The 26,106-nt window shown below is 43.6% G+C and overlaps 2 protein-coding genes across 5 annotated transcripts; one reads left to right on the top strand and one right to left on the bottom strand.

Annotated features, from left to right (window-relative positions):
• Positions 1-2: 2 nt before the first annotated feature.
• GPS1 (G protein pathway suppressor 1) lies at positions 3-17,764 on the top strand. 3 transcript variants are annotated; one of them, XM_065648129.1, is made up of 15 exons: positions 3-120; positions 2,529-2,621; positions 3,537-3,718; positions 4,451-4,615; positions 4,782-4,917; positions 5,080-5,157; positions 5,564-5,624; positions 6,007-6,092; positions 6,579-6,673; positions 7,754-7,859; positions 8,210-8,290; positions 8,403-8,540; positions 8,731-8,865; positions 13,507-13,570; positions 17,405-17,764. In XM_065648129.1, exons 1-14 carry the CDS (start codon positions 88-90, stop codon positions 13,507-13,509), a joined length of 1,392 nt encoding a protein of 463 aa, XP_065504201.1. In that variant the 5' UTR covers positions 3-87; the 3' UTR covers positions 13,510-13,570; positions 17,405-17,764. The 3 variants fall into 3 exon arrangements, with proteins under 3 accessions (XP_065504201.1, XP_065504199.1, XP_065504200.1); XM_065648127.1 differs by having other exon boundaries at positions 9,632-13,570; XM_065648128.1 differs by having other exon boundaries at positions 13,507-17,764.
• Positions 15,611-25,810, bottom strand: DUS1L (dihydrouridine synthase 1 like). Of its 2 annotated transcripts, XM_065648124.1 has the most exons (14): positions 25,423-25,810; positions 24,772-24,834; positions 24,311-24,419; positions 23,356-23,406; positions 21,620-21,732; positions 20,817-20,899; positions 20,543-20,646; positions 19,439-19,583; positions 18,725-18,821; positions 18,283-18,371; positions 17,338-17,504; positions 16,711-16,748; positions 16,076-16,151; positions 15,611-15,759 (listed from the first exon to the last, which is right to left on the bottom strand). In XM_065648124.1, the coding sequence occupies exons 1-14, from the start codon at positions 25,657-25,659 to the stop codon at positions 15,611-15,613; spliced, it is 1,521 nt and encodes a 506-aa protein (XP_065504196.1). In that variant the 5' UTR covers positions 25,660-25,810. The 2 variants fall into 2 exon arrangements, with proteins under 2 accessions (XP_065504196.1, XP_065504197.1); XM_065648125.1 differs by lacking the exon at positions 24,772-24,834.
• Between the last annotated feature and the right edge of the window lie 296 nt (positions 25,811-26,106).

Below are 26,106 nucleotides of genomic sequence, written 5' to 3'. Positions count from 1 at the left end.
GTCCGGCGGCGCCGCGCGACCCGGAAGTGGCAGCCGAGCCGGAGGGAGAGGCGCGGGGTCAGCCGGAAGTGGCGCCGCCAGGGGAAGATGCCGCTGCCCGTCCAGGTCTTTAACCTGCAGGTACGGGGCAGCCGCGCTCCCGCCGTCCCGTCCCGCCCGGGCCGCCCCGCCGCGCTCGGCGGCCTCCTGCGCGGTGTCCGGCACGCGGCTCAGCCCTGCCGGGGCCCAGCCCGGCCCCGCTGCGGCCGCCGGGCGGCGCGGTGCGGCGCGGCCTTCCCGTGGGCTGCGCGCCCGCCGCTGCCTGGCGGGAGGAGGAGCCGCTCTCCAACGGGCCCGGGCCCGCTCGTCCCCCGCCGGCTCCGGCCGTGTCGCGGGGAGCGGACACAGCCCGGCCCGGCGCCCTCCGGCCCCTCGCGGGGTTGTCGCGCTGTTGGCGGGGCCCGGGCAGCGGGGACGGGTGCGGAGCGGCCGCAGCGCGGGGGGCGGTGCGGGGCTGGGCCTCGGTCACCGCGCCGGCCGGTCCCTGTGCCCGTTAACGGCAGCCAGCGCTGTGTCGGGGCGGGGCTGGGAGGTCAGGGCAGGGTGCGGGGAGCTCCGCAGTGGCAGGTCTGTCCCGCACCCCCGCCCGCCGCAGCTCATCCTCTGCCTCCCGAGCGCAGCGGCGGACCCCGGCTGCAGTGCAGCTTGTGTGAGGCTTTGTGAGGTACCTTGCAACAGGGAGCGAGCATTATTTTGTTTGCTTTAGGAGTAGTTCTTAAGTAAACCTTGCATCTTCCTTCCAAAATAAAAATGTAGCTTGAAAATGTCTGAGTTTGCATGTCCTAGTGAGCCTTCCACCCCACTTGTGTTTTTCCTTGTCTGGGAGTTAACAGGGAAATGCAGAGTACCAAGCAGCGCAGCAGGGCGCAAATAATTCTGTTCCACCCGCTGAAGTTACTGTTGGTTTCTGTAATGCTGATTTCTAAGGAGTCCATATCAGATTTTTGCTATGGTGGGCAAACACCCTAAAAAAAGCAACACTGGCACTTAGCGTTTATGATATAAGAAAAGAGATAAGGTAGATAAAAATGGAAAAAGTAGTGGTCTCGATATATGGCGACTTAAATGGTTTTATGCAGAGTTTTCCTGAGCGGTGGTCTGGACAATCAAACTCTCCTTCGCACCTGCCCTCCCCTTCACGCAGAGAATTGCAAACTACAAAACAAACTTTTGTATGGTTTACTTGCTTTTATCTCAGATTTTGGGAGATATCACATCAGCATTGAGATATGTGCATATTTGGTTCATGCCAGTCTGTGACAAAGAATAAACAGACTGTGGGCGGATACAAGATGCATCCAGTTTTTAGAGTTAGGAAATCTGGATCTGACTATTTCTCACAAAAAAAACCCACCACCAAACCAACACAGAAATCCCTCTATTTTTGATTTCTTAACAGACAGCAAAATCAAGAAAAGCATGGAAGTAATGTAGTGTTGGTGGAGGGTGAGGTGGTTGGCATTTGGTCTTAAGTCCACTCATGCAATTTACCCCCAGTCAGGTGTTATTTATGGTAATAACTGGACATATTCAGGATTTTATAAGAAGGCATTCAGCTTGGTTTTCCTGAGCTTAAATCAGTAATAGCAAGGGGGAATATTCAGCACGCTTTTGACTAGGAGGAAGAAAATAATTTTTTGATAGCATACCAGTTTTGTTTGTGGGGCTGCATAATAAATTGGGCTTAAATGGGAACATGCGCAGGTATTGTCTCAATGCAGCTGTACCGAGGTCACTGTATCCTGGTACGATTCCACATGTGGTTCAAAGCAGTGCAAAATATACTGGGAGAATAAAATTCTGTTTTTTCCTGCAAAAGAGAATCTACCTAAACAGTTGGACTCATAACTACAGTAGGATAGTTCAACAGATGGTAAATTTTTGCAGTGCAAATAATTCTTTCCCCAGTATGTGTTAGAAAAGGTGGAATTGCCATTCTGCATTCAGTTCTTTACATTTTTTAATACTTTTAAAAAGTGTAACAGTTGTCATCTTCCCACCCCCCCCCCCAAAAAAAAAAAAAAAAAAGAAAAAAGAAAAATTACTTTTGGGCATTAAAGCAGCTTTGAAAGGTTCTGGTGAGCTTTTTGGGTACTTTTTAACTTCTGGAGCTTCTTGAGCCGAGTGTTAGTGCCTACTCTTGCTCCAGGAAGATTAATGGAATGTCATTTGGAATTTAATGTGCATACCCAAGATACTTTGGAGAATCAGATTTATTCACCCCTTCACTTTCTTTCTTGGTAATCTACCAAACAAAATAAAGAGCTCTGTGCGAGTGCTGAGCCCTAGTACTGCTCACTTTAGCCAAAGCATCGTGCTGAGTAATGGTGTTGCTAGAGAAAAATCTTAAATGTGTCTAAAGACCGAGGGGTGTTTTTCAATTTTTAAAATTTAGTATGTATTTAAGCAAGTTCTTAATAGATTGAATCACGTGGTTGTTTCCTGCTTAAATGTAACAAGTTACTTTTGACCTCGTTTTCCTATTCTAGGGTGCAGTAGAGCCCATGCAGATTGACGTAGATCCACAAGAAGATCAGCAAAATGCACCTGATATCAACTATGTGGTGGAGAACCCCACTCTGGTATGTGGTGGTTGAGTTGACATTTCTTGGGCATGGCCTCACTCTTTAAGGTTTTTAAAAAAACTTCCTCATTTTAGTCATTGTCAAATTGTTATTTAAAGATTAATAGATTCTCTTCAAGGCAAGGTGGAGTAAGAACAGTGGTGACCTCTTGTGTAGCTCCTTGTCACACACTGACCTGCTGCACCTTCTGGGATGGAGGAAGAATTGCTGGTTTGTGACTTGCTGCCTGCTTGACACCTTTTCCATTCTGAAATACACTAGTACCTCTCTGATTTCTTACAGAGACTTCAGTCTCTTATTTTGAGTCTTGTTCTTTGAGGAGCAAGGCTCAGGTGCTTTAAGTATATAATTAGGATAGAATTATTTCATTGATCATCTGGAGACTGGCTAAAATCGACAGAGCTGTAGAGTTATAAAAGGCTTTATTTGCTTATAAGTTTCTTCGATTTCTAGTTAATGGTTTTAGATTTTAGCCAATTTTTATGTATCAGCTCTATAACAGTGAGAGATAGGTGTTGCAGGAGAGAACAAAAATGTTAATTGGAAAAAGTTAAAGCAACATCAATACTGCAAAATAAAGCATACAGTTAGAAAGCTTTGGATCTTCCATAGCCTCTGAAGCTTTAATTTGTTCCTCTCGTCCCTGTGCCTTATAACCGTTGTCACATGGTTATTCACTGTTTACTGCACAGCCATCTCTTTTGTTTTGGTTTAGTTTTTAGCTTATGACCTGATACCTTGTTTGATTTCATTGCATTTCAATTCTGTTCCAAAGCTAGAGTGGTGAAGCAATTATGTTGTGACCTTTATGTCTTTGTTATTACTACAGTATCTAAGTGTTCAACAAAAATGAGTGATTTTCTTTTCACCATAACTGATGTGAAGGACCATAATTCCCCTTTTTGTTTGCAGGATTTGGAGCAGTATGCGTCCAGCTACAGCGGTCTGATGCGAATTGAGCGGCTGCAGTTTATTGCTGATCACTGTCCACAGCTGCGTGTGGAAGCTCTCAAGATGGCACTGTCGTTTGTCCAGAGAACTTTCAATGTTGATGTGTATGAAGAGATCCACAGAAAGTTGTCTGAGGCCACCAGGTACTGAGAGGTCATGGGACCGTGGGGAGCTTTTTTGGCCAAGTTAAGACTGATGTGCCAAAGTGGGGCACTTTGCACGCAATACCAGCATGTTCCTTGTGCAACTTGTCTTTGCCTGTAGAATCTGACAGCAGCGAAAAGTGCATGTTCAGGCCTAAGGTGTCAGGCTTTTTTACAAGATTAAACACGGAAGATATTATCTCATTCTAAAGTCTTAGTGCTTTGAAAGGCTATAGGTAGATATTGAGGAGAGTTTAGTCCTTGCGATTGCTTCAAATCTCGGTGAACACACTTGTCTTTCCTTAGGTAGATTATGAAGATGAAGCCTCTTCTAGATGCTCTTGTGTTCATAAATTAAAACCTTATCTGTTTGCCTTGGTTTGGGGCTTGGCGTGTTTGTTTGTTTTTTCCTAACATCAGGCTTGCTGTTAAGGGTTGCCTTTGATAATTCTCTTATCCATCCACGCTTCCTGTCTTTGCATTATTTTTGTTGCTATGCGTATTTGTTGCTTTCTAGTCTATTTTGCCCTGGGAGTCTTTACCATGTATGTGTGACAGTGTATTCATTGCTTTCACTGGAAATCTTAGCAGTCTTTTTCTTTTTCCCTTGTTTTCTCTTTGGTCTGTTTTGTGTATGCAGTACTGTTCCTTAGGGTGACGGTGACAGATATTTAGCAGACCTCTCTGTTTTGAAAAGTTTGCAGCATAACAGCTCCATTCAAACTCTTTCAGAGAACTGCAGAATACACCTGATGCTGTCCCTGACAGTGGAATTGAGCCCCCTCCTCTTGACACAGCTTGGGTTGAAGCTACACGCAAAAAAGCTCTTCTTAAACTGGAGAAACTCGACACAGATCTGAAAAATTACAAAGGGAACTCCATCAAGGAGAGTATCAGGTGAGATACAGGCCCTGCTGGAGCAGGGAAGAGCATTTTGCTCCTCCAGGCACCTAACACAGGATGTCAACTGCATTCGGTGCCTTAGGTCAGCGTGTTGAGAACAAACTGACTGTGTCCCTTTCTCAGCACACAGTTCATTGCTATTTTAATTCCTGTGCTGCAGGAGAGGCCATGATGACTTAGGCGATCATTACCTTGACTGTGGGGACCTCAGCAACGCTCTCAAGTGTTACTCACGAGCCCGTGATTACTGCACCAGTGCTAAACATGTTATCAACATGTGTCTTAATGTCATCAAGGTAGGAAGGTTTTTAGGAAACGGTACTTGGTGTCCCTCTAATGTTTGCTGTAAAGTCCACCTGTACTTTGCTCTGGTTACCTTTCATGTCTGCAATGATACTGCTTATCTGGGTAACACCATTTATCCGTACCTGTTCTACACCATTTCTGACTCTCCACAGGTCAGTGTCTACCTCCAGAATTGGTCTCATGTTCTGAGCTATGTAAGCAAGGCTGAGTCTACACCAGAAATTGCAGAAGTAAGGTCCTGCTTTTTAACTTGCATGAGTTTTCTTGTTGTTTGCTGTCTCCACAATTTGTAAAATGATCCCTTCCATTCACCCTTTACAACTTGCTCCCTGTAAGACTCCCTTCATATTACAATCTGTTCTTCCTCTAATCCAGCTTCCTTGGCCGCTATACTGTTTATTTTGAGATTCACTTTTGCTTTTCTCCAGTGATATGTGTGTAGGAAATCTGTCTCATGGTAAAAACAGAGAGACTTCCCATCCTCAGTTCTTGCCATATATCCCAAGATAAATAAGGTGAAGTTATCTTCCTATTGAGATTTGCAAGTTAGTTATTAGGATGACATATCTCAAGGACAGTTGTAATCAAAATGGTTTTCATAGTGTTTGCTCACTACTGCTTTTTCTTATCCTTCAGCAAAGAGGAGAAAGAGACAGCCAGACACAAGCAATTCTCACCAAACTGAAATGTGCAGCAGGTGAGCAAATCCTTCAGCTTCCTGTATTGTCTGCACATCTGTTAGCTGTCCGTAGGGCTTTTTGACAGCAGTGTGTGCCTGGTTTATTTTTTCTCTCAGATTTGACAGACTTTGTATTATCTCACCAGAAACACAAAATTTAATGAAACTGATGAGACTGCTGACTTGTTTTTGCCATTTCTTTCTTCTCCCTGAGTTTCTTCAGAGAGGATGCCAGTGAGTCAACGTAGTGCAAGGGATGCTAGAGACTGAGAGTCTTGTTTCACTTCAGTAGTGAGGGCACTAGCAACCATGTGAGGGCCTGTCCTACTCCTCAGGTTTTGCAGTTTCTCCTCATTTGTATGCTACCATAAACGAAGGACTAACTTTTTCTGGTTCCTAGGCTTGGCTGAACTAGCTGCTCGGAAGTACAAACAGGCAGCAAAGTGTTTCTTGTTGGCATCATTTGATCACTGTGATTTCCCCGAGGTGAGGACCAAGAGGGAGCTGTGTGCAGGTCTTGGAGGGGATGCAATTCTTCTAAGTATTAGGTTTTAAAATTCAGATATTATAGTTATTCCCACAGCACTCCTGTATAGTTTGGTGGTGCTGTGAACCATGTGGTGGGGGTTTTTTTGGATTTGTTTGGGGTTTTTTTGTTTGTTGTTTTTGTTTGTTTAAATCTCTGGTTTTGGTTTCTCTACATGATCTACTCTATATCAAACAGCAATTACTGTGAGATTGGTGTATCCGTGTAGCTCAATCAAAAGTCTGGTTGTTGGAATGGGTCTCTGCTCTTTTAGCAGTGGGCAGTCGCTCCTCAGGCTCTGGGTGAATTCCTCAGAGCACGCTGAGTGGTTCCGCTGCATCTGACAAGGATTAATCTTGTCACTGTGAAGGAAAGACCTGGGGCAGATTACTGAATTCTGCCCTCGTGCCATGGCAGTAGTCAGTGACAGCTCTCTCTCTCTCCAGCTGTTATCTCCTAGCAGTGTGGCTGTGTACGGTGGTCTCTGTGCCCTTGCTACCTTTGACCGCCAAGAACTGCAACGAAATGTTATCTCCAGCAGGTAAGTGATGCCTCGAGAGCAGTTTGTATGTACTGGACATCTCCTGGGACATGGGACTTCGGCTGAGAGTGGATTCTGGCTGCAGTAATAGCTTCCTCTTACAGGAGAGAGGGAATCACTGAGCCTTAGTTTGGCTTTAGCATTAAGTGACGTTTCACTGTCTAAAACACAGTGGTTAATCACAGCTGAAATTTTCATGGTATGATGGAAGTTTCCAACCCAGGTCAAATCCAGCATCTACTTAGCCCGATTTTCTGTCTCCATCAGTGGTCCGTGTCAGATATTAAATCACAGGGATAGAGGCCCACAGAAGGCAGCTGTGAGATAATTTGCCTTCATCTTGCCACTTGTTCTGGTGTATTTTAATCATATTAATACAATTTAATAATTGTTAATGGAACTTGCAGTGCGATTTAACTGTGACATTTACAAGGTTAAGAGAATGACAGTCTTTGGAAGAAAATTGATATTTGCATGTCATAGATTGAATTACAATGATAATGAATTTCTGTCAGCTAAGCGTATGGAAGCACTAATTTTAAACTGATGTGGAAAAAGGGTTGTTACTCTGACTTTAATTGGCTCATTCATAGGGTGAGATCCCAAGGTTGGGAAATCTGTGATGGAGAATTGGGGGAGTGCTGAGACAGAGCGCACATCCCAAAGATCTCCCACACTTAGGTTATTTTCATGAGATGTGCTCTGCCTGGTGAAGGTTGTGCTTCGACAGGGAACACAAATCTGGCAAGAACAGCACTATGGCCTGTGTTTTCTGGTGGTGTATCCTGATTTTGACCTATTCCCACTCATTTTTTTGTTTTGTGTGGAAAAACACTTCTACTGCTTGGTTTGTCAAACGTCTCTTGGCTTCCTCCACCATAGCTCCGATGCTGTGCTGCATCTCGCTGTGTTCCAGGCTCCCAGCCCTGCTGAAAATGGGCTCTTTGGTCTGTTAGAGAGTAAATTCTTGGAATCTTCGAATGACAGCAACAGTTTGTGACCTTGCGACTTGGAGTGATGGGGTTGTGGGGTATTTAGTGGTACGTTCCAGTGTGTGATCACTGCCATCTTTATCTGTAGCTCCTTCAAATTGTTTTTGGAGCTGGAGCCACAAGTTCGTGACATCATCTTCAAGTTTTATGAATCTAAATATGCCTCATGCCTGAAGATGCTGGATGAGATGAAGGTGAGTTGCAGGGGAGCAGTGCAGAATGGACCCTAAAAGTTCCCTTTGCCCAGCCTTTTGTGAGAAGCAGTGACTGTTAAAAGTAGCTACTAAGAGTGTTCAGCTTTTCTGTGTTTTCTGTCTCTTGATGTGAATGGAAATTCGGAGTAGTTTAGCTGTATAGGGTGAGGAGAAATGATATTTTTTAAAAATTTATTGCTAGTTCTTTTATTCATTCTTGTTTTACGGTATTGTCTTGCTGTAGCGTAATATCCTGAAGGTTTAAATATATATACAGATATGTTTCAGAACATAGGAATAGTATATTTTTCCAGGCTGCTTCTCAGCTTCTGATGTGTTTTTTCGCACAGGACAACCTGCTGCTGGATATGTACCTCGCACCTCATGTCAGGACACTTTATACCCAGATTCGAAATCGAGCCCTTATCCAGGTAATTGTTCCTCTAATCCTGAGAGGTGGATGAACAGCGAGATAGGCCATCTGTTTGTGATTGCTTTTCCCATGTTTTTTCATTTGGCAACTGAATATTTTATTCTTCCTAGTACTTCAGCCCCTATGTGTCGGCAGATATGCGCAAGATGGCTACTGCTTTTAATACCACAGTGGCTGCTCTGGAAGATGAACTTACTCAGCTGATCCTGGAGGGACTGATCAATGCCAGAATAGATTCGCACAGTAAGGTGAGTGTGTCTGAGCCACTGTAGTAAGATTAGAAACTCTCCATTCCTGGGACACTTGGAAGTTGCATTCTTTTGTTGTGACTGGTGTTTTCAGTAGGGCTGATCACCCAACACTCCATGATACCTTAGCTTTGTTCTGCTGTGGAACCCTGTCACAGCGCTTGTGTACAGTTCTCTGTATTGGTTACAGATTCTGTATGCTCGAGATGTAGATCAGCGCAGCACAACTTTTGAGAAGTCTTTACTAATGGGCAAAGAGTTTCAGCGACGTGCCAAAGCTATGATCCTGCGAGCTGCAGTGCTGCGCAACCAGATACATGTCAAGGTATGGACATGTTAACTGTGGACTTTCAGACAGTGTTAAGATTTTTAGTTTTGTTTTTTTTTTTTTTAACTGAAACTATACAAGTTGGTGAATTGACAATTCTGGAGGGAAATGGATTTGTTGTGCTTATGGTTGGACAGATTCTTACAATAGTAAACACCAAATATATAAGGAACAAGCATTTCTAGCCCATACGTTGACCTGCTTGTACAATGCAGAATATCTTTTGAAGTTTATATGCTTGGGTTAATTCTAAGTAAGTTGTTCCGACTGGTTCTTAATACACCTATATTTCATCTTCACAGAAGAAAGATTGTTTGAGGTAATTTTTTTTAGTAGAGAAAGTAAAAAAATGGAGGAATTGCTTGTAGTATTCCTACCAGGACACAGTTCCAAAAGAACGCCCTTAGGGAGGACAGGCCATCTGCCACAGAACATATTGAATTCTATAGTATGTTAATCTCTGTGATAACTACATACCAGACAGGATTCAACTTCTGGGGCCAGCAGTACCTTGTACGTAGTAAAGAAGAGTGGCTTAAAAGTTCTGGTTTGACTTTTTCAGGAACAGTTCTTGTGAACTGTGAGGATAGAAGTTGCAAACACAAAGCTTTTGCAAAGCCATCGTTATTTATGAGTTGGGGGTATGCTCTCCCCACCGCTGTTATCCTGCTGTGTTTCGCCTGTGCTTCATTTGGTCTCTCAAGAGGCACTCTGCAGGATATTTACACATCACTAACTAGGATGTGTTTTGGTCTTGTTGCAGTCTCCTCCGAGAGAAGGTAGTCAAGGGGAGCTCACTCCAGCTAACAGCCAGTCCAGGATGAGCACCAACATGTGAAAAACTTCACGCAGTACCAAAAGAAACGGTCCCTCCAGGACTGTGCCGTGTCTCACCCACTAACTGCTGAGCTTCACGAACTGTCCTTGTCTCCCTCACTTCTTGCTTGGATTGAGAGGGTCAGGGCTGATGGTGGATAATATGAATATTCAAATAACTTCAATACTGCTTGAAAAGAAATTATTTCTAAAAACAGCATCCCTGCAATGGGCATCATTTCAGTTTTGGTAGAACATCTTCCTCCATTCTCCTTCTTTCACCACTCCATAAAGAGTTGTCAGGTTATTCATACAGATGCTGAATTGTGAGTTTTCCAGCTGCTATTAGTTTTCTTGTTTCAAAGCTGCAAAATTAGTGTTAAGTTGAATGGACAGGCATGATCTAAGATGTATTTCACTGGCCTAAAAGTATTGCCTTGATTCTGAGCTATGCTGAACTTTCTGGGGTTTTTTCCAGATAAACTTACAGGTGCATTGCTCTCAGTTACAGATCTAGAGTTCTGATGGGAGAGGAGATTTATATTGAGAAACTCTTAATGGTTTTTCACCTACACCAGAAAACATGGCACCACTTCCATGCATTCAGTCACAGCGCTTTATTTTAGGATGTTATGTTTGTCTGGATCCAGGTTCTTTCTGTCTGATTTCTGTTTTCAAAGACTTGTTTCCTGATGTGTTTCACACTTGTGCATGACCTGGCTTTGGGGTCCAGTGTTACCATAGCAGTAAATCTCTATTTCATGCAAATATTGCTGCTTGTCCAGTGTGATGGTTTCCCAACAAGTGCAACAGTTGCCTCTGGTAGTGTGGATAAATGCCATAAAATACCACCCACATCCTGTGGAAGAGCTGAAAGCAGCCAATCTAGGTGCCCACTCTCGAGGTGCATTTATTCTGCTTTTCCTTTTATAAAGGGATTAAAGGTGGCAGCCTACGTATGTGCGTGTTCTCTGTTAATCAGAGATGATCTGCACTGAATTTTCTGAAGTCACTGCAGCCTTGCCTTCATCTAATCCATAAGGCAAGCTAAGAATTTTGATCCAGCCCTGACTGGTCTGGCAACTGAGTACAGATGTTAATGTGTTAATGCTTTTTTTTTTTTTTTAAATAAATAAATTGTTATATCTAGTGCATTAAACAGCAGGATTAAAAAGCTTCTGAGTACTTGGTGGTTTGTGTTAAAGTTGGATTTTAGGTATTTTGATATCAAGCCATTGATTTTTTTGCTAAGCTTGATGTTTTATAAGCCATTGTATTTTGCTTTCTGATCTGGTTGGAGATGTAGCTTGGACAGACTCTGAAGAAAGTGCAATTCGAAGGAACATTGTAACAGCAAAATTCCTGGTCTGCATTTGCACACGGATAGCGAGGGATAAAGGAAAAGCAGTAGGAAACAGCCTGGTTCTCTTGGTGAAGGCAGTTTTAATTAGCACAACTAATTTTAGTGGTAATGTTGAAACTGCTGTTATGAGATTTGTGTTGGAGTGATGAGGGCGATTGGTAGTTAACTTGTCTAGAGTGGTGGTCTGTGTTGCAGCAGTTCGTTGAGGATGGTCTGTAAAGGGGACGTCTCAGCCCTCGTGCGGTGGCCAGTGCAGCGTGTCAGCCGAGGGGCTGCTGTGGATGAGGAGGAGCGGCAGTTGGTGAGCCCCGTGCCCCCGGCCGATCCGTGCGCGTTTCTGGGGCTCTGCCCGAAGGGCGTCAGTGTGAACTGACTCAGCTGGAATTTCGGCATTGGTCTGCCCTCTCCCAAAACTGCCGCTGAATAATGTATCATTCCTGATACAAGCAGTTTAATATAAACTTTCAAAAAAACAAATGAGGAAATAGCAACCATGCTTCTGATAAAGACCCGTCATGCATAGGTAGAAAGTGCTGGTCAAGCACTGACTATTTATTTATTTACTTTTTTTCTTTAAGAGTAAAGTCTCAGCCATCTTAATTTGGCTATTTGAGGTTCTTATGCCATCATCTTCCTTTTTATATGAAGCAGATGATAATGGTGGAGCAGTGTGCTCCACAGGACAGCGCTCTTGTGCCACCTCCTTGTGACTAATACAAGTGAGCATTTTGTTTTTTCAGTAGTCCATCAGCTGTGAATTTGCAGCAGGCTGAGAAACACCAAACTGGTATGGAACTGACTGTGGCTTATCTCCGATGCTGTTAGGGAACAGGGCGAATTACCCTCTGCTTTGCAAATGAGCTGTGTACTTCAACTGATTTTATTTTGGCTTCTGCATTCCTGTGGATCTGTGAATTCCATTCAATATTTCATACAGTCTGATAGAGCAATGCAGCTTCAGATTATCTCACAGGATAGCCTGATCAGGCTGAATTAATTAGACAGGGAACATAAAACTAGCTAAGAGGGTACGTCAGCCTCTAAGAGAAATGTATGAGATTCAGTAGCTAGAAGTTTGGCAAATTCATAATGCAAGTAAGAGAGTTTCTTGACAGCAAATAAATAATTCAAGCTTCTGCTTCAGTAGGCTTACTACAAGCTACAGACTGAAGGGTAGCAGCAGATGGTCTAATTCAAACAAGAATTAAAGTGGCAAGAGCTGAAAATCTGTCTTGCATGGTAGATCAGCTAGGTAATCCTGTTGTCCTTGATCCCACAGGCACCACTGTTCAGTTCTCTAATGCTCTGCAGCTATAGCTTTGACTATTACAATCCATGTGTCTGTAGCTTATGTAACTGTGAAGTCTATGTGTACATAAAGTTTGTACCCTGTAAATACATGCCGAGAGCCAGGGTTTTCAATCTTTGTTTTGATGTACTACTTTTTGTCCTTTTTTCTTTTAAATTCTCTGATATCTCATAAGCCGTTTGCCAAATAAAGGCAGTTTGCTTTCTTTTTGTCAGGTGAACTACTACTACTTTCTCTTGTGTGCCTCTGAAAGTGGATTCAGATACAAGAATCCAATCTCCCTCAAACCTTAAGGCTGAGGATCATTTTTATCATCATTCTACATGCAGAGCGCTGCCTTTTTCTCCTTCAACTCCCATCAAAAGTGAATAGTATGTATCATCTTGAGGGCCTGTGAAACAGAAACAAAATAGGACATTACCTTGCTGAGCTGGCAGGCTGCAATTATTTGATTAGAGATAAATAGGATAATTAGTATATTGCCTCGCCTGAAATCAATCCCCAGTTAGTGTGTAGGTGCAGATGTGTTCAGCATGGATAGTAAATGGCTCAGCTTTACTCGTGTTGTAATAGTGCCTCCTAATTCACAAGCATTGTTTATTATGACGTTGATACACAGGTCATCTTCACCTTATTAACTGCAAGGTTATAATCTTCTAGAATGTCTGTTCAAAGTTCAGGTTGCAACTTCTTTTTTCCATTAGCGTGGTGATGTGCGGTTAGATGCACAAGGGGAGTTCTGTGTTGCGGTGCCAAACCAAACAGCCTTGCAGCCGCGCATTAGGAACACCGCAGCATCCTGCGTGTCACGGGACAGAGTCAACAGGACACGCGTCCATCTGTCTGCATTACCTATTGTGAAATGCCTTGGGGGTGGGGATGAATATGCCTTAAATCCTAATTCTGTGTAGAAATGTGTCCATTTGGGATTCTCAGGTATTAGGCCCTTCCCTAAAGCCAGCTTGATCCTTTCTTCACCCTGGCGATTCTGTGGTGAGATTGTACCTGTGAGAGATGTGTTCTAAAATCCCACTGCGTGGCTGAGGAGACAAGCTGGATCGCTCACATAACCCCAGTTCACTACAGTGTTGTAACAATGGATATTTCTCATGCAAACACCTTTTCTGACTGTAAATTTTCTCTGGCACAGTGAGCAGGAGAATGGCTGAGCTTTCTGATGTTTTGGGGAAACTGTGTAAACAGGAGGAGGTCAGGTAAGCAGTTTGAAATTCCATCATAATTAACATTTAGCTTTTTATTAGAAGGGGGGCGCTTTTCGAACAGACCGGGAACTCAGAATACTTGACAGCTTCAAAGTGTGTGCCTGTGCGAGGGAAGAAGTGGACTATTTCCACAGGAGGTGGGCCATGTAATTTCAAGTTCCTATCTTTAACTAAGGCAGAGAAGCTTTTTTAACCTTGGTTCTCCCACAGTGATCACTGGACTATTTGGTAAATGCCGCACCCTTTCCCTCCCCCTCAGTTTCTGTGCTAGTTCCAATTCATGAGGCAAGCTAGAATAACACCTGCCCAGCTTAGTGTCAATGTGATTTGAATAGAAGGTTAGCCAGAAATTACGAAAGCTGCTGAGAGTCTTGGTTGACAGGCTGACTAAGTTTGGAAGATGCTATTCCCAGAATAAAATGGAAAATATTTTATTCGAGTAACAAGCAAATGAAATGGGAAGGGTAGGAGGGTTTGAACTACTTCTATTGTCATAGTCTGCAGAAAGCCACAACTAAATGTTAGGCAGCATTTAATGTCAGCCTCCCAAACGGACAGGAGGTTCTTATCTCTTGTGGTCCCTCCAGAGAACTTGGTGTGAATGAAGGGGAACAGCAAGATAAAAGCTGGCTGAGATATAGACAAATGTCTGAAGAGATTAAGATGCATGTGATTGTGTGATAAGGGAAGGTGCCTGAAGAAACAGCATGGGAAATTTGAACACAGAATAGACAAAATTGAGTGCAAAGGTGATTGAAATAAGGGTAAGACAAGGCCTGTGCTTCACGTAGGGTGCTCTCGTGAGTGATCTGTTCAGTTTGCTTGTGGGCTCTCGTTATTAATGCTTTGAATGAGAATGTTTCTCCATGGCTTAAGTCAACAGCTACTAGTAGTTGAGTGTATTTTTTTCTGCATAGTGTTCCAGCCCATGTATGAACACATGACTGTAAACTACAACATAATTTGTAATGCAGGTTAGGAAATAGAAACTGATCTTGCCAGGGCTCAAGGTGGCGCATATATATATATATATGTGTGTGTGTGTGTGTGTGCATGCATGAACACACACACACAAGCAGGACAGAGTTGTTGAGAAATTAAAAAAAAAAAAAAAAGTAGTTAAAAATGGTTTATAAAATAATCAGGCATGCTGTTACCTCCAGATTCCTGAAAGTGCTGTGTTTCTGTCATTAAAAACAAAAAAGTCTTGAACCCCTCTTTTGACTGAGGGTGAGGCAGGGAAGGGTCGTCTCTGTTTTCTGAAATGCATGGTGCTGCATTTGTTTTCTGACCTTGTTTTTTGGTTTATTACTGTTCAGTAATATTTTCTTTTCCAAGGCAAGGACTTTTATGTGCCGAGAAGACACTTTGCTAGAGCTTTATGCAGATCTGGTATTCTGGGTGCTGGGTTTCCTGATCATTTCCTTTCGGACCCAGCAAAACTTCCAAAATTGAGTATTTGACAGACTCTGACAGGCAGAGGAAGAATCTCTAGTGTTGTGATTCTAGAAAAATAAATGTCAGGCAGATGAAGCATCAAGGAAACAGTAAAAGTCTCCCTCCTGGCTCCTGTCCTTCCCCTTGTGTTCAGAACAGCTATACTATGTCCCGCACAGAGGCTAAATGATCTATTTTATTTAAAATTTGTGTAACGTACTGCTAGATTCCTTTTTGCATTGAAAATATGGCCCACTGAAACTCAGATAAATGTGACACATTTTCTATTGGTGAAGGTCACTGACATTGCTAAAAACAAGACATGAAGGGTTAATGAACACACAAGAGGCAGAGTGTGATGGCAGCGTTTTCAGTCTTTAAAAGAGAGCACAAGAAATATAATTGCATCCTTTTTATTTCAAATGCAGGATAATTCCCTGAGTAAGCAGCTTTTTACTTAAATAAAACTTTTCCAGAAAAAATAAACGTGTGGAACAAGTTCACACAGCTGACGCTGAGCTGGAGACAGCTGATTCTTTGGCCCAGGGAAGCAGAGGCCTGGCAGGAGCTCTGTAACAATTCATTTTCAAAGCGTCACACCGCACTGTCACCAGCCTCCTGCAGTACAGCGCTCCCCCCGATGTCATCTCCCCTCCGACTGATCTCTGGGGTTTGAATTATTCTTTGACTATTTTGCCATGAAAGGGATTTTTCATATTTGGTCTTAAAGAGTAATCCATGACCTGAAGAAGCAAGGACGGGTTGGGGGGTGAACAAACAAAAAAAACCTGAAATGAGATGATAAACAAAACAGCTCCTTTCTTATAAAGAATGGGTCCTCATAGCATGGAAATGAGGCATCCCAAGGCTTTGGAAGCATAAGAAATACCATACATAGAAGGTAGAGCAGGCTTTTAAAATTGTACTATAAAACTTTAGATAGCTATGTACATAGATTTTGACACACTTCCCCCCACACTGCATAAAGCAAAGGTTAAAGTAATTAATATACATGGCAGATGAGACATTTGCTCAATGACTTGCAAGGACAGCACTTACCTGGACAGTCTGCTGTCTCTTTGAACGCTCGTTTCTTACAGCATCCTCGGCACATGTTAAACACACATTTATTGCCCTGGGTTGGGATGGGGTGTAAAGAAGCTTGTATCAGTGAAAATAAAATGATTATTGTTTGTTATAATAAGCAACAACAATACAGCTCTGCACATTCCGACCTTTGGAAAAAAGCCTGAATGCTCTATTGGGCAATCAGACCTCAGTGTAACAAAGATTACAGAGTTTATGTTTGTGGGGGGTGGAGCCCCAGCGAGAACAAAAAACAAAATAATTCTGCGCTCAACCTCTGCAACATCAGTATCTGCTGGGCAGCCTGAGTTATACAACACAAGCAGGCAAATGCCATAAGCTCCTTGGAAAAAGCGTTATGACATTTGTTGCAGGCGAGCTTTCTATAGTTCTCTGCAAAAGCATCGTGTGAAACACAGTGCCTGATATGCACTCGATCCCAGTCCCTGTCACTGATGGAAATATTAAACAGCACTGGTCCCAGTACGGATCCCTGAGGGACGCCCCTCGTCACAGCTCTCCATCTGCACATTGAGCTGTTGACCACTACATGGTCGCTTAATTTCCAGTTAATGGAACTGCTTTAATGGACAGTGGCACTGACTTACCTTAGGGTTTCCACACTGATCACATTTTGCATATTTGGCTGGAAAAGAGGGAGGAAGAGACCTGATTTCAGCAATGGTATTTTTATGTAAAAGAAGCAAATGAAAAAAAAAAAATCATCACACTCAGGCTCAGACAAAGCTTGGTGCTTTTTCTAGCCAGCGAGAGAGAGAGAGAGACTCCTTTTGAACTAAAAATACAGTACCTCAAAGAACAGTGCAAAGGTCAATATACTTTGACTTTTTAAGTGCCTCTAAGGTTAAAAAAAAAAACCCAAAAAACCCAACACAGAAAATGTTACTACTCAAGTGTAAAAGAGGAGGACATCTGCTTGAAATGCATGTGAAATTCTAATTTCAAATACTAGTGATGGCTCCAATTTGGTTTGTACAGCAGTTTGATCATAAAAAAGATGCTTATAGTGGATCAGTGACCTACTTCTTTGATCCTTGTTTACTAATGAACATAATTTGAATCACATTGCCTATTATTGAAATTTCCAAACACCCCCCCTTTCTTTTTAAAGAAGTTTCTACAACTACATAAACAAGAAAAATAAATAGTCACAATTTAGATCAAATGTATCATCATCAACTTTCCATGCATTTATGTCAATAAATAGAACTCACGTTTTAAAGATGGATCAAAGCTTTTATTTGGATTTCTTAACTTCTTTTTTTGCTTATTCTTTGACAGAAGTTCAGAATTTCCATCTTCCTCCTCTTCCAGAGCACGTTTCCCTCGTACACCTTTTTCAGTCCCACTGGCTCCATTCTTCCTGCATCTCTCCTTTGGCCTGAAACAGTGAATATCATCATGAGCTGGCTGAAGGGAAGGCGTTCCCTCCTCGCTATTCTGGTTTACAGAAATCTGGGTAAACTGTAAACCTTTCTATCATGGCTAAATTACAAGGAAGTGTCCTTGCCCTTAGAAATGGAATAGAAAAACCTGATTTGTTTTTTTTAACGTTGGCTGTTAATAACAGACACACTGTCAGATACATTGGTTGGGAAGTCAACGAAAGTTGGCAAATTAAATGAGTTAGGCACCTGTTAATCTGTTATTCTCAGGTTTTATTTAAGTATTTACTTAAGTATTAATCCTGACATGCTCGGTCTCTTCTTCAGCCCAGTTTTCACAACAAAAGGGAAATAAGCTATCTGGAAAGCTTGTCCACACAACACAAGCATCCTTTATAGAATACAATTAATTCCCATCTTTGCTACTGTGGCAGTTACCAGCAACATTTGTTACATATAATAATAAGGTGCTGTCAGGTAGCACATCTGCTGCACATAAGGTTCTCTTTCTGAACTGCAGTGGAATTCTTGGTTTTTACTTTCCAGAGAGAGAAATCTGAAGATGATCTAAAGGAGAGGATGCACACAATGAGCAACATCTCCTTGAACAAAGCAATAACCTGGAGAAAAACAAACCAGAATAATAATAATCCAAAGTCTTCACGTATTTTCAAATGAATGTAAGCTCCTAGAACAGAAGTGGAGAGCTCTGCACTGACAGTATGGGCGGGAAAGGCGCATGGGTTCCTCTCCGAGTTAGAACAGATAACTCACCCTGGCCTGATGTATGGCTGACAGATCCAGTGGAAAAAGGGCAACCCTTCTTTTGGCTTTTCTCCTTCTTTCTGATTAGCTATTTCCTCCTGCAGCACAGAGTTACAGTCAGTTTTCCTGGAGATCTCATTAAATAAATCATGCTTCAAACCCCATGAAACCACAAATTGGAATTTAAACTAATAGCTACTGACAGTTAAATATAGGCAAAGAACAACTTCTAAGAGGAATTGAAGCAGATTTGTAACTCCTAAATCAACTTTATCCCATGTAATAGTTTTCAGGTTTAAGGGGCTGCTACTGTAGTGAACTACCGATATCAAGGTTGGTAAGACACGAAGTTCAGTGAAATGGCAACAGCCATCAACTCTATGACATACACAGTAACTTCCCACCAAGTGCGGAGAATGTTTTTCTGGGAAATTAGGGCCCATCTTGGTACCTGGCATCGTAGTTTCAGCTCCCTGTTGACATCTACAATGCCCTCTAGAGTCTTCACTTTTGCTAATTCTTCACGCAGTTGCTGGTAAACTTGAAGCCTGAGGAAAATCCCAAACACCAAGTCATATTTATGCATTATTGCTAGACTGAGGAGATCAACTAAAATGTCTTTAGAAAAAGGTTTTTATCGATTTTTCTTGCTGCACATGCCTTTGGGAGAAGCTTATCTTCTTTCTTGTAATCCAGAGAAAAGCACGCATACCTGTTCCTCTCCTACAAATAAATACTGAGCACACAACCAAGGTTCTTTGGGATAAGCTAACATGAACATACAGGGCATCAGCTGCTCCTCAGTAACTGCTGTTGCTGTGCTCTTACTCCACAATAAATGCAAGACAGCTTGCCTCACAACGAACAAGTAGTTAACTCATGGTTGCCATAAAGCGCGTGTGCATAAGGGCAATTAGCACACGGCAGCTGACGAGCTGTGAGCTCACACCCTGGCCTATCTTGTAACTTCTTCATTCCCTGTGCCCTGTTTCCCAGATATGCAGTGAAGGGTAAAGGCCTCAGTCCACATTCTCTACAGCCAGGTCCAGGAAAGAAAACCCTGCAGCAGGCTAATTCTGGCCAAAAAAACCTCGTCCAGAAAAGCCAGACACTTGCTAAGCAGGATGAGCCCTGAAAACATTAAGAGATCTGTGGAGATACTCACGTGTGATGCCAGAGCTTGAAGAGATGAGCCCTAACATAGGACAAGGGACAAGGGTGCTTCTGCACTATCTCCAGATACTCCTCAGCCATCTCCCACACCAATGGGTTTCGGCCCTCAAACAAAGCTGGGTTATGAAGATTACCTTCTAGGGAATTAAAAGAAATACTCAAGTTTTCATTTCAGGATTGAAACAGAAAACAAAATCTAGGCTCCGGAGCTTGATCAGCTCTGCTGTGGTTCTACCCGGTCAGTCACAGACACATCAGCCATGTACTCACAAAGAGGAATAACAGAGTCCATAAAACTCTACCCTGACCTCAGGATACTAAATTTCACTGTACAATTCTTAATTGAGCCAAGTAGCTCATACCTAATTGAAGCATATTCTTGCAAAAGGCATCCAATCTTGACAAAAAGACAGGAAAAAAAAGGTAATAAATAGAGAAATCACTGCTTTTGTTGTCCAGTGGTTAAACACTTAGATAATGTGTGTATTCCACTGTCTGTATTCACATTCGTCTGGCCTAAGTTTACAGATACTGCTTCTCACTGTACTTTTCTCTATTAGCTTCACAAGCCTTTTGTCGAACAGCGTTTTCTAAAAATAAGATTCTACAACCTCTCAGAAAATGTATTTCATTGCTTTAACTGTGTGAATGATTGGAAGCTTTTTCTGATGTCTATCCTAGCTCCTCCTGTAGGAAGTTATGCCAGTTCTTTCTTGTCCCAACCCAACATGCACCATCTGCAGGAATATTAATCAGCAGATGCACTTACTACATCAGGATCCATTCAAAAACCATTCCATTGATAAACAGCTGTCAAGAAAATATTCAAGGACAACAAGAGTCCCATACGCCTTTGTCAAGCAATTAGACCTGAGCTGTCCACTTGATGGTACTACAATTCTTACAAATTTTAAGTGATTCATAGTCCTGGTAAGAGATCGCCAGTATAAAGGGAGCAAGCGCGACCACTCAGCTTTCAGTCAAAGCTGCTCACCGAGTCTCACATAAGCCTTTAATAAATGTATACGGGGCTGCTAAGAGAGTAAGAAACAGTTCATATTCTCATCTATTGTGAGTAAAAGTTCGTTTTCTTTACCTGCGCTCATGACACCATGTACTCCTGTCTTACGGATACATTCTTCCACATCACTGAGACACTGGATGTTTCCATTTGCAAATACAGGAATGCTTACAGCTTTTCTACACCAGTGGATAAAATAGATGCATAAAACTGAGAATTAGAGTCAACCCAGAAATTCTTCTCCCATCCACAAATTTGTTTGCTCTTCAATGCTACTGCACGCTCCACTTAAAATCTACCTTCAGAGCGTATTAGCAGAAATCCGCTAACACTGGTACTGCTTACTGACCTCACAGCTTGAATGTGCTCCCAAGATGCCACGCCAGCGAGCGGTCCCTTCTGTTCTTTAGTGCGGCCATGCACAGTCAGCAGCTAGAACACAAAGTTATGTTTACTTTTCATGTATAAGAACCACCAGAACAAATCCACTGACGAAAATTTCCTTTCACCTCATAAACTTCACAGATGCCACTGAATTCCCACTGCTATTTCAACAGTACGGGGACTTGGGTATCACAGAAAGATATCGGCAGCTCACCTACCACGGCACGGCATGCTATTCCACAGCATGACAAGATTGTATCTTGGGAGAACCTAGAGATTTCCTATTGCATTGGCTCCGATCTGTGATTCGCTTTGGAATTTGTGATACATTGATGTGGCTTGCTCCTCAGCAGGAGGTCTGAATATTGTCAGTACTGGCTCTAACTACGGACCGTCTCTTCCAATTTAATGGGTTAAATCCTAGAAGGCTGCCTATTTCTTCTTTGATACCGTTTTTTTCTACAGCCCCGTGATCTCATGCGTTCACACAGCCTCCTGCAGCACTGTTAGACCGAGACGCTCAACCACAGTGAGGGATGCCATGCTGTGATTACAAGAGAGACTCTGAAGTCATGATGTCTTCCAAAACATACTATTGACCTGCAGCCTATGACTGCAAATATATACACTCTCTCTGCATCCCATTTTCTCTGTCTGTAAAACAATGTAGCCTATTTATCTCCACAGTACACCAAAATCTGGTCATCAGATGCTTTACACAGAGTAACGTGTCCAGTGCAGCGGTACAGGGAGCAGCTGCCTCCTTACCTGGCAGCCAGCTTTCTCCAGCATCTGTGCATACTTCACTGTCCTGTCAATTTCTGGGAAAACGCGGATTTTGCATGTGATGGGAACAGAGAGCTTCTCGTTAGCCAGTAAAACTGGGAAAGATTGAAAAGACAGGTAAGTGGGCTGCACAATGCTATGAAAAGTGCCTACTCCCCTCAAGATCTGATACTGAGTGTGGTATGGAAAAAGCCTGAAAAGTTAACGCTATGCAGTTCTCACAGCATAAACAATCAGCAATGTCCTCTGCAGTCCTTGTTGCACAGGTTAATCAAGTAATAGCAAAACACGAAGCACAAAATCTGCATTCTAACAAGAAGGCATAAAATAGTCAGCATTTAATAGCCCTAACATGTCCACTGCATCAAACCTTCACTTTCAAGCACCACCCTCCTCAGATCTTAATCATTGATACAGGTTAACTACCACCACAGGCTATTGTACTCTGATAAGCAGAGGCTTATCAACAGAGGCGAGCCGTAGACCAAATAAAGTAGTAAATGTAGGTTACAGAGTCAGGATGAACTCTAGAACACCATGTTGAACTCCCATAGTCTTTACACAGTGCATGGAATTGGAAAACTACTAACAAGAGAGCTAATAGAGACAGTCAACAGGAAAACACTGAGCAACGGCACATCTGAAATTCTCTTCCAGAGCTTGGACGTATAATGTAGGAAGTCACCTTTTTTCTTCTAATCCAAATCCTCGAAGCTCTAATGTTAGGTACTTCCTATCACCCTTTCACAGGAGCACTCAAGGTGTATACAGGTGCAAGCAGAAAATAGTACTCCATCATTTTAAAGAAGGCTGGGGGGAGAAGGAGGAAACGGAAGCTTTGCTCACTTTTATACAACAGCCCAATAAGACAATTCTCTTATTAGCCCAGGTTCTCGCCCAACTAGATGACCTGGGTTCTCTTCTCACCTTGCAGCTGTTCTGATTTGCATCTTTCACTCCCAATAAAAGTGCCCTAACTGCCACATTACATGCTGGGCAGGGAAGCACTGTCTATGTTTCCAGGTTCTCAGCAGTGTCTTTGTGCCAAACTCCATCCAAGACTCTCTGGACCACAGGGAATGCAAACAGAAGTAACGTTCTCTAACTTCACGGTGCAGACACTTAATTAGAAATGGGGTGAGGGCACCTTCCCAACTCTACACAATGACCAAAACCTAGCTTTTTATACCAGTTCAGAAGGGATTTCTTAAAAAAGTATGATACTGTTCAGAAATGCTACCGATAGTCTGCAAACACCCTACACAAATTTGGAGAAGAGAGGCATCACTTGCTGTGGTGTGGACAGACTACGCTGAGCTGACCAGAAAACGGCAACTGTGGCAGAAACACAACTCCTGTCACCTGAGAACTTCAGAGTGAAAAACTAAGGCACTGGAAGTTCTGCTCTTTCTAGAGTTGGAGAGCCACTAAGCCATCATTAGATTGGGACCTGATTGATTCACTTTCACCTAAAATTTGTTTCAGATACTGAAGTCTTTTAGCAGATCGAGCACAAGTCTGTAGTGTGACACCACCAAGTATCTTGAGGGTGCCACTGGAATACAGTAAAAAGTAAAAAGCACCACCAGCAACCCACCCAAACACAACCCTCCCCAAAGAAACATGCTGCACCTTCTTTCCCCCAAAATCCCTAAACCTCAGCTCAATGATGGGTTCGTCCCATTCCCTCTCGAAGTGAAGCCTCTCTAAAGACTTACTCATTCTCTGAAGAAGATCCCACTCCTCCTGCAGAAATGCTCCATAGTGACCTATAATAAAATATTATATGACAGACTTGTATAGAAGAGCAAGTTTCCAAAGTATTCGGCTTTTGTAAGCACTTACATACAAAGCTCAGACACTCACATGCCTCACTGGCAGAAACAGATTTGCTCTGTCCTGCCCAGACTGGAAGAGTTGGATCATTCTGTTCCCCGTGCTGCTCTAGATTTACAGAATAAACAGTGAATCCCAACACCCAGCTTTCACTGCTGTTCCCTAAGGCTGGTATGTTGACACTGGCAGCTCGAAGTCCAACTTTCAGGGGTTTATATCAGGTGTTTAAAAATTCCCTTCAGGATAAAACCTTACCCCTGTACACCACTGATCTTATTAGTCTTTGAAAGACATTTTAGAAAAGGAATGGGTAGTTACTGAACAAACCTTTCCTCAACATCCTAACTGATCCAAAATTTCCAAACACTGGTTCTGTTTTTCAAACAGTTATCTTTCCAATATCTTTAAGGGATTCAGCGGGTGTTATCCTCTTCTATGCTAATGTGAATAAACTCTGTGCAAGTATCGAAGAAACAGAAGATGCTAAGTGGCTGCATGATATAATTTTAAATGCAGTTTTGCAAAATTAGGGTGTTTGAGCAACGGAAATCAGAAAGAAAATCAAGCTCTTGCTAAACATACTTTTCCTGAAGGATATTCTAGACGCAAGACTGTCACTCAAGAGATGTTGGAATCAATTGTTAGTATATCGAATTTTTCCTTTAGATACTACAAAGCATTAACTGTTAAAGTGGGTGTAACCAAGTCTGACTTGGGCAGTACTGCAGCCACCCCCCACACCAAGGCTTAATCTGGTCCTCTGGATGTTTTACTGCCAGCATTCACATTTGAAACATGCCATTTCTCTGTTTATCCAGGGTTCAGATTTGCACGTACCTCTCTTTGCAATCATCTGGGGGCAACCCAAATTTAGGTCTATGGCGTCACAATAATCCTGAGCCAACAGCGCTGCTTGGACAAACACTTCAGGGTCATTGGCACAGAACTGAGAAAGACAAAACTGGAATTATCAGGCAATAGTTTTCCTCAAGTACTGATGACATGTTATGACATAGTTATGAAGCAACTGCTTGCTACAGAAAACAGGCATAATATGCACAGTTAATAACAGCAAACCATTTCTCAAAAAAAACCCAACAAAAACGGTGACACCAGCTAAAGATACCTAGCCTTCAAATGACAAAATGAGAAAGATGAGCAATCAAGAGACAAATAAATATTTGTAGAATATTTTACATGTAGCACTCAAGAATGAGAGGGAACAACTCTTAAAATTCCCTATAGAACAAACAGCTGTAGCATTTTAATATATAAAGATGGTGCAGAAGAAAAGTTACCTGTGGTGTCTCTGGGTCTTGAGATAATTCAAATTTTGTAGATATCAATAAGCAGCACTGCCTCTAAAATGAATTCACATCAGTGCAGAGTGTGAAAGAGACACATTGGACTGTTGGTCAAATGGTCTGTCTTAAATATAGCAGTGTGTTCTGTCTTCCTTGCATCCTTTCTCCAGAGCTAAGCGCTGAGCTCACGGTTTCACAGAACTACTCAAAACCCCATGATACTCCCCGAGTGGTATCAGACCTGGAACAATCCTTGACTCTAGAAGAGCAGCTGCCATCTGTGAGGTGCAGAGGACTGAAACCCCGGGGGAAGTCTAGTGCTCCAGGCCCCCTTGGCTAAGGCACCAAGCCCTCTTTGCTAGATGGGGCATAAACAGAAAAGCACACGTATCCTCGCGAGCTAAGTAGTGCTAGTGGTATTCAGGTGAAAAAAATGAGATGTTGTCATGCCATATGAAATCTGGGTGAGATTGACTATCCTGAACTCATGTGGATTTGTCAGCACACACGGGCTGGAGGACCAGGGCGCGTCTGGCCGCGCTGACTCGCCCCGGGCGCCCCGGGCCCGGCGGACCCGGGCAGCTCCTCCCGCCGCCCGGCGGACCGGGAGCGCGGGCCGGGCCGGCGGCGCTTCCCGGCGCTCACCTGCACGATGAGCGGGCGGTCCTCGGGACAGGCCTCGCCGTACAGGTTCTCGCGGCGGTAGTTGGCGTCCCTGAGGAAGACCTGGGCGTGCAGCATCGGCGTGTAGCAGAGCTGGGCACCGTGGCGGCGGCTCAGCAGCCTCCAGGCCAGCTCGCTCTGGTCCACCATGGGCGCCACCACGTAGTGGGCGCTCCGCAGCGTCTCCCTCCAGAAGGCCTCTCCGCGCAGCTTCGGCATCGCCCGCCCGCCCGCCCGGGCAGCGCTGCGGCAGCTGCCGCCCCGCGCCGCCGCTCCCGGGCTCGCAGCCGCCGCCTGAGGCCCGGAGGCGGGCGCGACGGCGAGGCAGGGCAGCGCGCCGGCCGGACGGTGCCACCGCCATCTCCCTCCGGCCGGCCCCGCAGTGCAGCTGCGCGCCGCCCCCTCCGGAAACCGCGGCGCTGCCAGCAGGGGCCGCGCGTGGAAGAGTCCGGGCGGCCGCGGAGCGCCCCGCGGCGGCCGCGCTGCCCCGGCGGGCGCCGCTGTCCGGCAGCGCTGTTTAAAGACACCAGTTCGTGCGCTTTTTCAGCTTTGGCAAGAGACACATATTTCTTTCCCCTCAGGAAGGTCGTAGAATAGAAAAGGAAAATAATAGCTTTAGTGCTACGTGGGCCATGTGCCATACATTCTTATTCTTACTATTAAGGC

This window comes from Caloenas nicobarica, chromosome 18, assembly GCF_036013445.1.
Source record: "Caloenas nicobarica isolate bCalNic1 chromosome 18, bCalNic1.hap1, whole genome shotgun sequence".
Lineage (NCBI taxonomy): Eukaryota > Metazoa > Chordata > Aves > Columbiformes > Columbidae > Caloenas > Caloenas nicobarica.
Note: the sequence above shows the minus strand (reverse complement) of the source record. Positions and strands in the feature narration are given on the sequence as shown.